Genomic DNA, 15,177 nt, shown 5'->3' with positions numbered 1-15,177 from the left:
CTGACCCCGGTCAGTACAAACACGAATCTCCATTCGTTACCTGTTGGTGCTGCACAGGTTCTCGGATACCTCTCTCCACTAGAGGCATCCTTCAGATGTTTCCACTCAGTCTTCCCTTTTCTCTGACCCCGGTCAGTAATATACACGAATCTCCATTTGTTACCTGCCATTGCTGCACAGGTTCTCGGATACCTCTCTCCACTAGAGGCATCCTTCTGACATTTTCACACTGACCCCGGTCAGTACAAACATGGATCTCCATCCGTTCCACAGCATGGTCTGTGCGAGGTCCAGAGCCCCTGCCATGTGCTCTTCAGGGAGCCGCCACTCCCAACACAAGGGGCTCTCTCCGGGACCTTCCAGCACAAAACCACTCGGATCCACACACAGAGCCCATGTGACCAGACCTCAGTCACATTATATGCTACCAACCACTCCCCTAGATGGGAGTGTGTTTGGCTAGTCTGACCCTCCCATCTCTCAGATCTAGCCCTGCCAATCTCCCTAGCTAAACAACACACACAATTCACTTGTCATCATCATCATCCTTGCTTCAGATTGACAGTGCAGAGTGTCTCCCTCTGCGACACACACACCGGCCATTCACCATAATGCCGGACTTTGACTCACCACCACACTTATATCTATGATTATCATGCATTCTTATGGCCTCCAAACGCCTCTATGCACACTCTGGGAAGCTCATACAGCGCCCCCTACCTACAACATAGGTCACTATACTACAATATATATATATATATATACACTCACCGGCCACTTTATTAGGTACACCATGCTAGTAACGGGTTGGACCCCCTTTTGCCTTCAGAACTGCCTCAATTCTTCGTGGCATAGATTCAACAAGGTGCTGGAAGCATTCCTCAGAGATTTTGGTCCATATTGACATGATGGCATCACACAGTTGCCGCAGATTTGTCGGCTGCACATCCCAAAGATGCTCCATACAAGGCAGGATGGATCCATGCTTTCATGTTGTTTACGCCAAATTCTGACCCTACCATCCGAATGTCGCAGCAGAAATCGAGACTTATCAGACCAAGCAACGTTTTTCCAATCTTCTACTGTCCAATTTCGATGAGCTTGTACAAATTGTAGCCTCAGTTTCCTGTTCTTAGCTGAAAGGAGTGGTACCCGGTGTGGTCTTCTGCTGCTGTAGCCCATCTGCCTCAAAGTTCGACGCACTGTGCGTTCAGAGATGCTCTTAGGCCTACCTTGGTTGTAACGGGTGGCGATTTGAGTCACTGTTGCCTTTCTATCAGCTCAAACCAGTCTGCCCATTCTCCTCTGACCTCTGGCATCAACAAGGCATTTCCGCCCACAGAACTGCCGCTCACTGGATTTTTTTTCTTTTTCGGACCATTCTCTGTAAACCCTAGAGATGGTTGTGCGTGAAAATCCCAGTAGATCAGCAGTTTCTGAAATACTCAGACCAGCCCTTCTGGCACCAACAACCATGCCACGTTCAAAGGCACTCAAATCACCTTTCTTCCCCATACTGATGCTCGGTTTGAACTGCAGGAGATTGTCTTGACCATGTCTACATGCCTAAATGCACTGAGTTGCCGCCATGTGATTGGCTGATTAGAAATTAAGTGTTAACAAGAAGTTGGACAGGTGTACCTAATAAAGTGGCCGGTGAGTGTATATATATATATATATATATATATATATATATATATATATATATATATATATATATATAAACAAAACGATAGCTGTTATTGCTGAATCCATTAAAGTCCAGTCTATCGATATCAATAAAATAAATCGTTCTAAATGCCAGAGTTGCAGTTTTTGGCATCTCATCTCCCTAACAAAATCCAATATAGAGCAATCAAAAAATTGCATGATCCCAAAATGTTGTCAATAAAAACATAAATTCATCATGCAAAAAATAAGTCCTCGCCCAGTTCCATAAATGGATAACTAAAAATGTTACAGGCTTCAAAATATGGCATCACAAACCTAATTTATTATTTTCTCTTCTTTACAGAAAAAATGTCCATGAATGATTGGTATTACCATAATCAAATTGGCATTCCTGCTTAACAGCATCAGTGTTATAACATGATGCTTCAGTCTTTGCTGTTGTCGCAACTACAGTGAACAGGAAGACTGCAGTCAAATACTGGGCCTAGTGGTGCTAACTTGCTAAGGCATTCCACGTAAGAGTGCTGAGCCTTGTGATCGGTGGCAAAGACGAGAAGCGACAGAAGGGCAGTGCTAGAGCAGGTGTAGTGGGGTAAATCTCTGTTTGGTAGTTTATACAGTTGAAGATTAAGGGGTGAAAAAAATTTCAGAACTGAAACACTTATTTAAACGTATAGTAAATTGAACACCATCCATATAAACCCATATCCATATAAATTAGATTGATTTAAATAGTAGCTGGTGTTCAATACTGAGGAATCTATGATGCAGTATTTCTCTCTATACACTGTTTCTGACCTCTATCGGAGCTGGTAACAGTAGATTGGTGGGGGTGCCTGGTGTTGGACCTCCACTGATCTGGTATTGATGACCTAGCCTAATATCCTAATTAATTACATTTTTCTTCTAATAATAAATTGTAAACCTTTAATTAGGTAGAAAGCTTAACAGACAATACTTAAAACATGGAGCAATTTATTACTTTAATGCAGTACAATAGGCAAAATGATGGTTGATTTCAAGCAGTAAAGACCAAACCATAGATTAATAACAGCAGTTGGCTTTGGAACAAGAAATCTACTTCAACCTAAAATGTGAGATAATGACCAGACCATAAGGTTTAACAGGGATCGAGTAGCTCATTCCCATCGTAATAGTTTTTGTAATGCACAATATTATGACACATGTTCTCTCTATCAAGGAACTTGGAAAATGAAAGCATTCTATCCATGAATGCTTTTATGCCTCGCTTTTTTGTCTCATTTTCACAGTTTTCAGCATGGTGCTTTTTTTTCTGAAATACAAAACACGGATAATATTATTGGTTACTTAATCCACATAGTATTAAAATGTTACAAACCAGGGCTGTTTCATTGGTTAAAAGCATGATCTGTGTTTTCACTTTTTTGTCTTTAGACTGATCTAATAATAAGGTAGGAAGTGTGAGAAGAAAATGACAGAAAGACAGAAAGAAAATAACACTTTGCAATACTAGTCCTTCAGGGAAATCAAACCCTACAAGCATGGTAAAGGTATGTTCACACATGGCATTTTTGCAGCTTTTTTTTTTCTGCATCAAAAGCCAGAGTGGTGACAGAAGAAACGTATACAACATGTGCTTTTGTCGTGCATTTGCATGCATTTTTGCAATGTTTTCACTTGCAGTTTAAAAAGTGGGTTAAAAGTGCTGCCAAAAATGCTGAAAGAATTGGCATGCGGCCTTTTGGCAAGACTACAGTGTAACATTACACATAAGATTACATGCAAACATTATATCACATATCTTCAAGAGGGGTTGTGGACAAATCCTCCACTTCCTTACAGCAGCAAGGCCCAAACTACATGGGCTAAAAAAATGCAATGTGTGCAAAACGCTGAATATTTTACACACCAAATAAGCTGCATAAAAAACACCGCAAAAATGTCACGCATGGACATACTGTAAAGTACTACTAGTCACTTATGGTTTTACAAAAATATTGTGTGAACAGCGGCTATTGGTTGCAGATAAAAACTAGTGGGCTCTACTTCCATATCTCCTTTTCAATCTCATAACCCACATTTTTTCTTTGAAGGCTTTACTATTGTGCATTGTAGGCTATCCTTGAACTACATTATTGTTCCAGTCTGAACAAAGCACAATCACATTTGACCTCCTTTTGTCTCGTTGTGCTTCAGGACTCTGGTGGAGATTCCATCTGAATAAAGTTTTTCAGGAAGGGGCCAATTGCAATATGATCGGTGCCTTAGGCTACTTTCACACTAGCGTTAACTGCATTACGTCTCAAATCGTCTTTTTTCATAAAAAACGCATCCAGCAAAAGTTTTTGCAGGATGCGTTTTTTCCCCATAGACTTGTATTGGCGACGTATTGCGACGGATTGGCATACGTCGTGTCCGTTGTACGACGTATGCGTCGAAATTTGGCGACACGTCGTCGGCAAAAAACGTTGATTGTAACGTTTTTTGTCTCCGCCTAAAAAACGTGTCGCGACGCATCCTTCGGCATGCGTCGTTGGCTACAATGGAAGCCTATGAGCGACGGATGCGTCGGGACACGTCGTACGACGCAATGCAGCGCTGCAATACGTTTTTTTTACACTGAGCATGCTCAGAAGAAGGATTTTGTTGCCAATTGGCCAGACACCCCCAAATCTATATAAACCTGGCCTGGGCCTTCAACCCCACATATGCCAGCAAGACCCAGAGAGGAGAAGACTGCCAGCAAGACCCCAGCCAGCCACAAGACCCCAGCCAGCCACAAGACCCCAGCCACAGGAGCCAGCCACAGGAGCCAGCCCCAAGACTCCAGCCACCATAGAGCCAGTGTGAGTATTGCAATTTTTGTGTGCATCTGTGTGCCTGTGCATTTGTGTGTGTATGAGGTACTGACTACAGCAAGAGCTTAAAACCTGAAGAGAAACAGAGGCCTGCCATCGTCCTGTAACAGCCAGTGCCATGCTAGAGTCCAGATCCACCCTGATGCCAGCCACTGTGAAGACATGCAGCTCCTGCCAGAGGACTGCCAGCCTTTTTTACGTGTATGTGTGTGTGTAATGTGTGTGTGTGTGTGTGTGTATGCGTCTTCTGATTGGGTTCACCTTTCTGCCTTTGTTGTACATATGTGTATTTGCATAAAGCTTATGTGCTTTTGTGTGTATGTGTGTGTGTGTGTATTTTTGTACGGCTGTGTGCTTTTGTAAGTATGTCTTCATGTGCCTGCACCTTATTATGCCTTTGCCAATCTTATGCCTGCTCATGTGGGAGGGTATGTGTCCACGTTCAGGATTGCAACAGGATTTGGTCAGGATTTTTCATCAGTATTTGTGTGGGTGATAAATGCAGAAGTGGTGCATATGTTTCTATTATACTTTTCCTCTAATTGTTACACTCCTGGTTTTGGATTACAAATACTGATGGAAAATCCTGACCAAATCCTGATGCAATCCTGAACGTGGACACATATCAGGCATGTTTGTGCGCATGTTGTTGATTGCATGTGCATTTGTCCGTACCTGATGGGTTAATTGCCTTTTTCTGATGGATTTACTAAGTATAGTGGTCTGTGCAGCATGTGGTTTAAATGTGTGTATTTTTTTCTTTTTCTTATTTTATTTATTTTTTTTTATTTTTTATCGGAAGTATTTTTGCAAAGTCTATTCTGCAGCTTGTGGTTTGAATGTGTGAGTGTGTTTTTTTTTTTTTTTTTCTATTTAAAACTGTTGATTTTCTGTTGAAACCATTCGCAGTTGATGTACCATACTTGTATTTAAAATAAAGAGCAATTCAGCTCCCAATTGTGATGTGAAGGAAAAAAAAAAAAAAGAATAATAAAATGTTTGTTAAAAAAAAATGTCCGTAGTATCATTTCAGAAAGGTAAATTTAAAACTGGTGTATGTACCAATGGTTACACATGCAATACAGAGTTGGTTGACATCTCATTTTTTAATAAAGGTTATACTTTAAAGGTTTTTTTGGGGAGGTGATTTTTGAAAATAAAATGTGTTAAATATATTTTTACATGGTGGGTTCACATTTCATTTTTTTTTTTTTTACATGGAAATGGTTAGGTGCACCTGGGTTTGGGTGTTCACCTTCATGAACATTTATCACATCATTTTAGCAGGGTGGTTATCGTTAAACATTACCTAGTTCAGGGGGTGGTCTAAATATAAATTAATTATACTTAGGCCGGCGTCACACTCGGCGTAAGACAATACGGTCCGTATTTTACGGCCGTAATACGGAGAAATGTTCCCAAAATAGTGATCCGTAGGCAGGGTGTGTCAGCGTATTTTGCGCATGGCATCCTCCGTATGTAATCCGTATGGCATCCGTACTGCGATATTTTCTCGCAGGCTTGCAAAACCGACATCTAATGGATTTATGTGCTCAAATGTTCGGGAAAACATATATACAGTATATATATATATATATATATATATATATATATATATATGTCATTGAGACACATATATATATATATATATATATATATATATAGTCTGTATTTATATTTACTGAGTAAAGGAACAAAGTCCAGCTCACCATACCGACATTCCCCAGGTCTCGGAGCACGGAACCGCTGTGTCAGGGCGTGAACAAACAGGAAAAAAGGAGAAGATCCAGCTCAACGATGTAGTGAAAAGTCCATAGTTTTATTTCACCTTGAAAATAGCATGATTAAGGGTGCTTAGTCACCGGAAACGCGTTGATCCTGGTTTTTAACCCTTTTGTATGCTGATGTTTTGTCCTTACACCATGCTATTTTCAAGGTGAAATAAAACTATGGACTTTTCACTACATCGTTGAGCTGGATCTTCTCCTTTTTTCCTATTTATATTTACTACAGCGCGATATCTGTGAAAAGCCGGTAATTCAATTGCCGGCTTTTCATTTCTCCTTTCCAAACCCGACAGGATATGAGACATGGTTTACATACAGTAAACCATCTCATATCCCCATTTTTTTTGCATATTCCACACTACTAATGTTAGTAGTGTGTGTATGCAAAGTTTGGGCGCTGTAGCTGCTAAAATAAAGGGTTAAATGGCGGAAAAAATTGGCGTGGGCTCCCGCGCAATTTTCTCCGCCAGAGTGGTAAAGCCAGTGACTGACGGCAGATATTAATAGCCAGGAGAGGGTCCATGGTTATTGGCCCCCCCGTGGCTAAAAACATCTGCCCCCAGCCACCCCAGAAAAGGCACATCTGGAAGATGCGCCTATTCTGGCACTTGGCCACTCTCTTCCCACTCCCTGTAGCGGTGGGATATGGGGTAATGAAGGGTTAATGCCACCTTGCTATTGTAAGGTGACATTAAGCCAGATTAATAATGGAGAGGCATCAATTATGACACCTATCCATTATTAATCCAATTGTTTGAAAGGGTTAGAAAACACACACACACACATGATTTAAAAGTATTTTAATGAAATAAACACAGCGGTTGTTTTAATATTTTATTGCTCTCTCAATCCATTTGCAGACCCTCGCTTGGCAAAACAATAAACCCACAATATACATAGTTATTAAGGTTGAAGGAAGACTTTAAGTCCATCTAGTTCAACCCATAGCCTAGCATGCCCTAACATGTTGATCCAGGGGAAGGCAAAAAAACCCCATGTGGTAAGAGTAAGCTCCATCATGGGGAAAAAAAATTCCTTCCCGACCCCACATACGGCAATCAGACTAGTTCCCTGGATCAACGCCTTATCAAGGAATCTAATATATATATACCCTGTAATATTATACTTTTCCAGAAGGTATCCAGTCCCCTCTTAAATTGAAGCAATGAGTCACTCATTACAACATCATACGGCAGAGAGTTCCATAGTCTCACTGCTCTTACAGTAAAGAATCCGCGTCTGTTATTATGCTTAAACCTTTTTTCCTCCAGACGTAGAGGATGCCCCCTTGTCCCTGTCACCGGTCTATGATTAAAAAGATCAGCAGAAAGGTCTTTGTACTGTCCCCTCATATATTTATACATTAACATAAGATCACCCCTTAGTCTTCGTTTTTCCAAACTAAATAGCCCCAAGTGTAATAACCTATCTTGATATTGCAGACCCCCCAGTCCTCTAATAACCTTGGTCGCTCTTCTCTGCACCCGCTCCAGTTCAGCTATGTCTTTCTTATACACCGGAGACCAGAACTGTGCACAGTATTCTAAGTGTGGTCGCATTAGTGACTTGTATAGAGGTAAAATTTTGTTCTCCTCATGAGCATCTATGCCTCTTTTAATGCATCCCATTATTTTATTTGCCTTTGTAGCAGCTGCCTGACACTGGCCACTGAATATGAGTTTGTCATCCACCCATACACCCAGGTCTTTTTCATTGACGGTTTTGCCCAGAGTTTTAGAATTAAGCACATAGTTATACATCTTATTACTTCTACCCAAGTGCATGACCTTACATTTATCCCCATTAAAGCTCATTTGCCATTTATCAGCCCAAGCTTCTAGTTTACATAAATCAGCCTGTAATATAAAATTGTCCTCCCCTGTATTGATTACCCTGCAGAGTTTAGTGTCATCTGCAAATATTGAAATTCTACTCTGAATGCCCCCTACAAGGTCAGTAATAAATATGTTAAAAAGAAGAGGGCCCAATACTGACCCCTGTGGTACCCCACTACTAACCGTGACCCAGTCCGAGTGTGCTCCATTAATAACCACCCTTTGTTTCCTATCCCTGAGCCAACTCTCAACCCACTTGCACATATTTTCCCCTATCCCCATTATTCTCATTTTATGTATCAACCTTTTGTGTGGCACCGTATCAAAAGCTTTTGAAAAGTCCATATACACTACATCTACTGGGTTCCCTTGGTCCAGACCGGAACTTACCTCTTCATAGAAGCTGATCAAATTAGTCTGACATGATCGGTCCCTAGTAAACCCGTGCTGATACTGGGTCATGAGGTTATTCCTCTTCAGATACTCCAGTATAGCATCCCTTAGAATGCCCTCCAGGATTTTACCCACAGTAGAGGTTAAACTTACTGGCCTATAATTTCCGAGTTCAGTTTTTGTCCCCTTTTTGAATATTGGCACCAGATTTGCTATACGCCAGTCCTGTGGTACAGACCCTGTTATTATGGACTCTTTAAAGATTAAAAAGATTAAAAAGATTATATACATACCTTCTGCTGACCCGTCACGTCCCACGAGGTAATCCATCTGAAGGGGTTAAAATAATTTACAAGCAGGAGCCCTGCAAATGCAGCTGTGCTCGTGCTTGTAATTCCCCGGCGAATGAAGGAAATGTAGGTCATTGACCTACATTTCCTTCAGTCGCGGTGATGCGCCCCTGCTGGATGTTCTCATGAACTGCAGCCTGGGAACTTTTTCCCACGCTCCAGGTCATATGAGGACATCCACTAGGGGGCGCATCACCACGACTGAAGGAAATATAGGTCAATGAATTGAATTGAATTACCGACTTTTCACTAACACCGCTGCGTATTTCTCGCAAGTCATACTGCTGGTCCGTGTGGAATCCGTATTTTTCTCGCCCCCATAGACTTTCATTGGCGATTTTTTTGCGCAATACGCTGACAAACGCAGCATGCTGCGATTTTGTACGGCCGTAGAAAGCCGTATAATACTGAACTGTAATATACGGCTGATAGGAGCAGCCCCATTGAGAATAATTGTGCCGTTTATTTTGCGAGTTTTACGGACGTATTTTCTGTGCTCTTACGTCCGTAAAACTCGCCAGTGTGACGCCGGCCTTACAGGTACACCAGGGACCACAGCCACCGGCTATCCCACCAGGACCACAGCCACCGGCTATCCACCAGGACCACAGCCATCGGCTATCCACCAGGACCACATTTTCTATTCTTTAAAAGTAAGTTTTGAAGACCCCAAATCTGCTACTGCAATGTGTAGAGCAGATTGCAAGTGTCTTTTTAACTTACAGAGCCACCAGGACCACAGCCACTGACTATCCCACCAGGACCACAGCCACCGGCTATCCACCAGGACCACATTTTCTATTCTTTAAAAGTAAGTTTTGAAGACCCCAAATCTGCTACTGCAATGTGTAGAGCAGATTGCAAGTGTCTTTTTAACTTATAGAGCCACCAGGACCACAGCCACCGGCTATCCCACCAGGACCACAGCCACCGGCTATCCCACCAGGACCACAGCCACCGGCTATCCCACCAGGACCACAGCCACCGGCTATCCCACCAGGACCACATTTTCTATTCTTTAAAAGTAAGTTTTGAAGACCCCAAATCTGCTACTGCAATGTGTAGAGCAGATTGCAAGTGTCTTTTTAACTTACAGAGCCAACAGGACCACAACCACCGGCTATCCCACCAGGACCACAGCCACCGGCCTTTGTACATCAACAATGTCCTCTTCTGACAGCCCTCCTCCACAGCAACAGCGTGTATAGGTAAGTTAACACAAAAAATGTTTTTTTTTTTAGTTTTTTTAAATTACATTTTTATGGATCACTACATGCATAAATTATGTTTCAACAGGAAGCTGAATCAGATGAGGAGCTGTCAGAAGGGGGCGAGACGGGTGGAGAGATGCAAGTGGAGGAGGAACCAAGTGTAAGTAGTGGTGAAACAGTTGCTTCACACATCACACTGCACCATACACAAAACAGATTTTCATACATAACTTAACACCGAAAACATGCCTACATTACAGAGAATTTGTTTCCTTTATTTCAGTCTCCTGCTGCTGCTGCTGCTGACGACCAGTCAGCAAATCGTGAAGGTCCTCCCAGCCGTTCCCAGAGTCGGCGTCATCGTCGCCGCGGTCGGCCATCAGTGAGTTGTTTTTTTTTGAGGGGGATTCTATTGGTACTTTAGTGTTTCAGTGTACTAATTTGTTTGTTTTTCTTCTTCTTTTTTTGCACAGGCTTCACAGCGTGCTCCCGCAGAGGAGTTCGATGATGACATCGATATAGACAGTCTCATCGAGGAGGTTCGCGAGCGGGAGCCGCTGTGGAACATGGCTGACCGCAGCCATGCCGATACCGGTGTCACCCGTCGGCTCTGGGACAAAGTGTGCCATAACATCTTTCCAAGGTGGGAGGACCTTCCTCCACAGCAGCAGAGCAAACTATGTAAGTATTCACTTTTCAGTGATGTTTTGAGCTGACTGTAATGTATTGCATTTACCAATTTTTTTTTTCTTTTTATTCTTGTCTTCACAGGTGGAAAGGTTAGGAAGCGGTGGCGGTCACTGAGGGATCGCTTTAAGGGTATGTGTCCACGTTCAGGATTGCATCAGGATTTGGTCAGGATTTTACCTCAGTATTTGTAAGCCAAAACCAGGAGTGGGTGATAAATGCAGAAGTGGTGCATATGTTTCTATTATACTTTTCCTCTAATTGTTCCACTCCTGGTTTTGGCTTACAAACACTGATGAAAAATCCTGACCAAATCCTGATGCAATCCTGAACGTGGACACATACCCTAAGAGGGAATTCAACATGGAGATGCAGGCCCCGAGTGGCTCAGCAGGAAGGAAGAGGAGCAGATACAAACACGGCCAGGCCCTCTCCTTCCTGAGGCGAACCATGCTGAGTAGAGTGTAAGTATTCTACAGCCCACTAATAAACATGTTAACCTGTCTAACTTAGTTTGGTTTCAGTCAGGGCTTTTTCATATCAATATATTAATTTCTTTTGTTTTTTCTTTCACAGCACCTTCTCCAGCCACCGGGCGCCTGCATCTTCCTCAGCACCCTCTGGAGCGATCCCTCCTGAGTCTGCCACTGAGGGCCACATCGGTAGGCCCCACACCACTGACCCCTCCTCTGACCCCTCCACCTCATCTGCCCCAAGCAGTGGAGCATTATTGCAGCCTTCATTGCTCGCATCTGATGCTGAACAGATAGCGTTTCCTTTACCCCACCCCTCTGATCCTGCCACCTCGAGACCACCATTAGGTTCGTGGCGGCAGCGACAGAGGGGTCAGGAAAAGAGCTATGCTCCTGAGTTCTTACATCTGAATGCATCCTTCCAAAGCTCTTTCAAAATTTTGGGAGAGCAAGTGACTGCTGGTTTCAACATGGTGCAATCACGCATCAGTGAAACAAGCCATGAAACCAGCAGTCGCTTGGATAGGCTGCATTCAGATGTAAGTCAGTCTCCTGCCAATCTTTTTTTTCAATCCATGCTCAGGAGCATGGAGAAGCTTTCTCTTCAGCAACAGATGCGGGTAATGAATACCTGCCATAATGCTCTAATGAAGGCCCTTAACGAACCCGAATCTACCCACACATCCACTACAATTCCATCCCAGGCCCCACCCCAGGCCCCATTTCCACACCATGCCCCACCCCAGGCCCCATTTCCACACCATACCACCCATTACCAAACCCAGCCCCATTACCCACACCAGCGCCATTACCAAACCCAGCCACAAACCCCACGCCAGCCCCATTACCCAACCCAGTCCCACTACCCAACCCAGTCCCACTACCCAACCCAGTCACAATACCCAACCCAGTCCCAACACCCAACCCAGTCCCCATACCCATCCTGGCCCCCAAACCAAATTCCTTCTCCACTGTTTTCTTCCTTGCCCAGCTTACCTTCCCCAGTAAGTATTCCCCCTTCCCCAACACCACCCCCCTCTGGTCAGCCTCCTGGTTTTACCCCCCCCTTCCACTGCACCCCAAACAAGTAAGGTTTACCCACCTATCGACGTGGTCCAACCTTCCTGCCCCTCCTCCCCTCGTATCTCCACCCCACAGTTTGAAGACTTATAAAGTATTTTTTAAAATGTTAATGTAAATGTTATTTTAAAAAATGCAAATTTTTCAAAAAAAATATTTGAAAATAAAAATATCTACTTTTTTGGCAAAAAAAATTTTTGTTTAAAAAAAAAAGAGTTAAAATAAAATTTTCTCTGATTTAAATTCTAGTCTTTGTGTGTGGATTTATTAAGGTAATATGGCAACTAAATAAAAAAGGTAAAATAAAAACAAACACCAGACGTGTGAAAGGTATAACATATTGGTTTTACTAGCAAGAAAACCACGCTTTTGGGCCTTTTTTTTGGGGGGGAGAAACACATTTTTTACATAAACCAAACACATGGAAAACAGGTTACACAATTATGTCTTGCCATGGGATCCGCCCGACAGGTGACAAAAAATAATTTACAAACTGGTCCCTCATCCTTGTAACAGAACCTGTAGAGCGAACCGAGCTGCTGCGGTAGTCCCACAAGGTTGTCTCCAACTCTTCGTCATCCAAGGAAATGGGCTCCTTTGAAAGTACAAAGTTGTGGAGCACCACACAGGCTTTAACAACCTCGTCTATAGTTGTGGTTTTCAGTTTGATCGCCGTCAGCAGAACTCGCCACTTCGCCGTCAATATACCGAAAGAACACTCTACTATGCTTCGTGCCCTAGTAAGCCGGTAATTAAATACCCGCTTGGTACGGGTTAAGTTCCGGCTACTATACAGTTTCAGTAGGTGCGGCGACAGTTGAAAGGCTTCATCACCTACACAAACATATTCCATGGCTGGTTCACTTGTTCCTAGCAGTGGTCTGGCTGACGGGAAATCGTAGGTCTCTCCATAAAGGCAACGACCCATTGGAGAGTTTTTAAAAACTTGCGAATCGTTGGACCGTCCATACGCTCCTATGTCCACGGCAAGGAACTTGCAGTTGGCGTCTGCAATAGCCATAAGAACGATGGAGAAATACTTCTTGTAATTATAGTACTCCGATCCTGTTCCTGCCGGTTTCGCAATCCTTATGTGTTTCCCGTCAACTGCACCCACACAATTTGGGAAATTGCAAAATTGCTGAAACTGTTCGGCACTTCTCAACCAGATTTCCATGGATGGTTGGGGGATATACTCTGGCTGTAAAGTGGTCCAAATAGCCCGACATGTCTCCTTCACTATTCCGGAAATAGTGGAAATGCCCAGCCGGAATTGGTAATGGAGCGAAGTCATCGATTCACCAGTAGCTAGGAAGCTGAAAAAAAAAAATAAACATTTTAGAAAAAATTGCACAGACCAAAAAGTTTCAATAAATGGCACTGTGAAATTTTTTTTTAGGACGGAACACACAATAAAACCTGCATGAAACCGGTGTAAAAAAGCAGTGGAATGGCCGCAAACAAAACAAAAATTACGTGCTGCAGAAAATAGTGCGCAATATGTCAGCGCAGTATTGTCTGCAGCATGTAATATAACATTCAATATCAGCAATCACAGGAAAAAAAGCAGTTGCATGTCAACAAACCCCCCAAAAAATAAAAAAACTGCAGAAAATGCAACGCAATATTTCAGCGCAGTATTTTCTGCAGTCTGTTATAGGACATTCAATATGAGCAATGACATTAAAAAAAAAGCAGTGGAATAGCCGCAAACAAAACAAAAATTACGTGCTGCAGAAAATAGTGCGCAGTATGTCAGCGCAGTATTGTCTGCAGCATGTAATATAACATTCAATATCAGCAATCACAGGAAAAAAAGCAGTTGCATGTCAACAAACCCCCCCAAAAATAAAAAAACTGCAGAAAATGCAATGCAATATTTCAGCGCAGTATTTTCTGCAGTCTGTTATAGGACATTCAATATGAGCAATGACTAGTGTTGAGCGATACCGTCCGATACTTGAAAGTATCGGTATCGGAAAGTATCGGCCGATACCGTCACAGTATCGGAATCCAATCCGATACCGATACCCGATACCAATACAAGTCAATGGGACTCATGTATCGGACGGTATCCCTGATGGTTCCCAGGGTCTGAAGGAGAGGAAACTCTCCTTCAGGCCCTGGGAACCATATAAATGTGTAAAAGAAAGAATTAAAATAAAAAATATCGCTATACTCACCTGTCCGACGCAGCCGGGACTTCAGCGAGGGAACCGGCAGCGTTGTTTGTTTAAAAATCGCGCTATTACTTGGTTACGTGAATTCCCGGCTTGTGATTGGTCAGGTCGGCCATGTTGCCGGGACGCGGACCAATCACAGCAAGCCGTGACGAAATTACGTCACGGCTTGCTGTGATTGGTCCGCGTCCCGGCAATATGGCCGCCCTGACCAATCACAAGCCGGGACGTCACGGGAGGCTGGACACGCGCTCATTTTAAAATGGGCGCGTGTCCAGCCTCCCGTGACGTCACGGCTTGTGATTGGTTGCGCCGCGATCAACCAATCACAAGCCGGGAGGCTGGACGCGCTCATTTTGAAATGGGCGCGTGTCCAGCCTCCCGTGACGTCACGGCTTGTGATTGGTTGCGCCGCGATCAACCAATCACAAGCCGGGAGGCTGGACGCGCTCATTTTGAAATGGGCGCGTGTCCAGCCTCCCGGCTTGTGATTGGTTGACCGCGACGCAACCAATCACAAGCCGTGACGTCACGGGAGGCTGGACACGCGCCCTTTTTAAAATGAGCGCGTTTCCAGCCTCCCGTGACGTCACGGCTTGTGATTGGTTAATGGCGGCCATGTTGCCGGGACGCGGACCAATCACAGCAAGCCGTGACGTATTTTCGTCAC

The 15,177-nt window shown here is 43.5% G+C and overlaps 1 protein-coding gene across 1 annotated transcript in view; it reads right to left on the bottom strand.

The window, feature by feature from the left end:
• Positions 1-2,668: 2,668 nt before the first annotated feature.
• LOC143773840 (uncharacterized) overlaps positions 2,669-15,177 on the bottom strand; it is a 96,652-nt gene continuing 84,143 nt past the window's right edge. Inside the window, exon 4 of the mRNA XM_077261173.1 lies at positions 2,669-2,965. Coding sequence (XP_077117288.1) covers positions 2,792-2,965 — 174 coding nt within the window. The 3' untranslated portion in view covers positions 2,669-2,791. The remainder of the gene's footprint in view (positions 2,966-15,177) is intronic.

This window comes from Ranitomeya variabilis, chromosome 5 (assembly GCF_051348905.1).
Source record: "Ranitomeya variabilis isolate aRanVar5 chromosome 5, aRanVar5.hap1, whole genome shotgun sequence".
Lineage (NCBI taxonomy): Eukaryota > Metazoa > Chordata > Amphibia > Anura > Dendrobatidae > Ranitomeya > Ranitomeya variabilis.
This window is presented reverse-complemented; position numbering and strand designations above follow the sequence as displayed.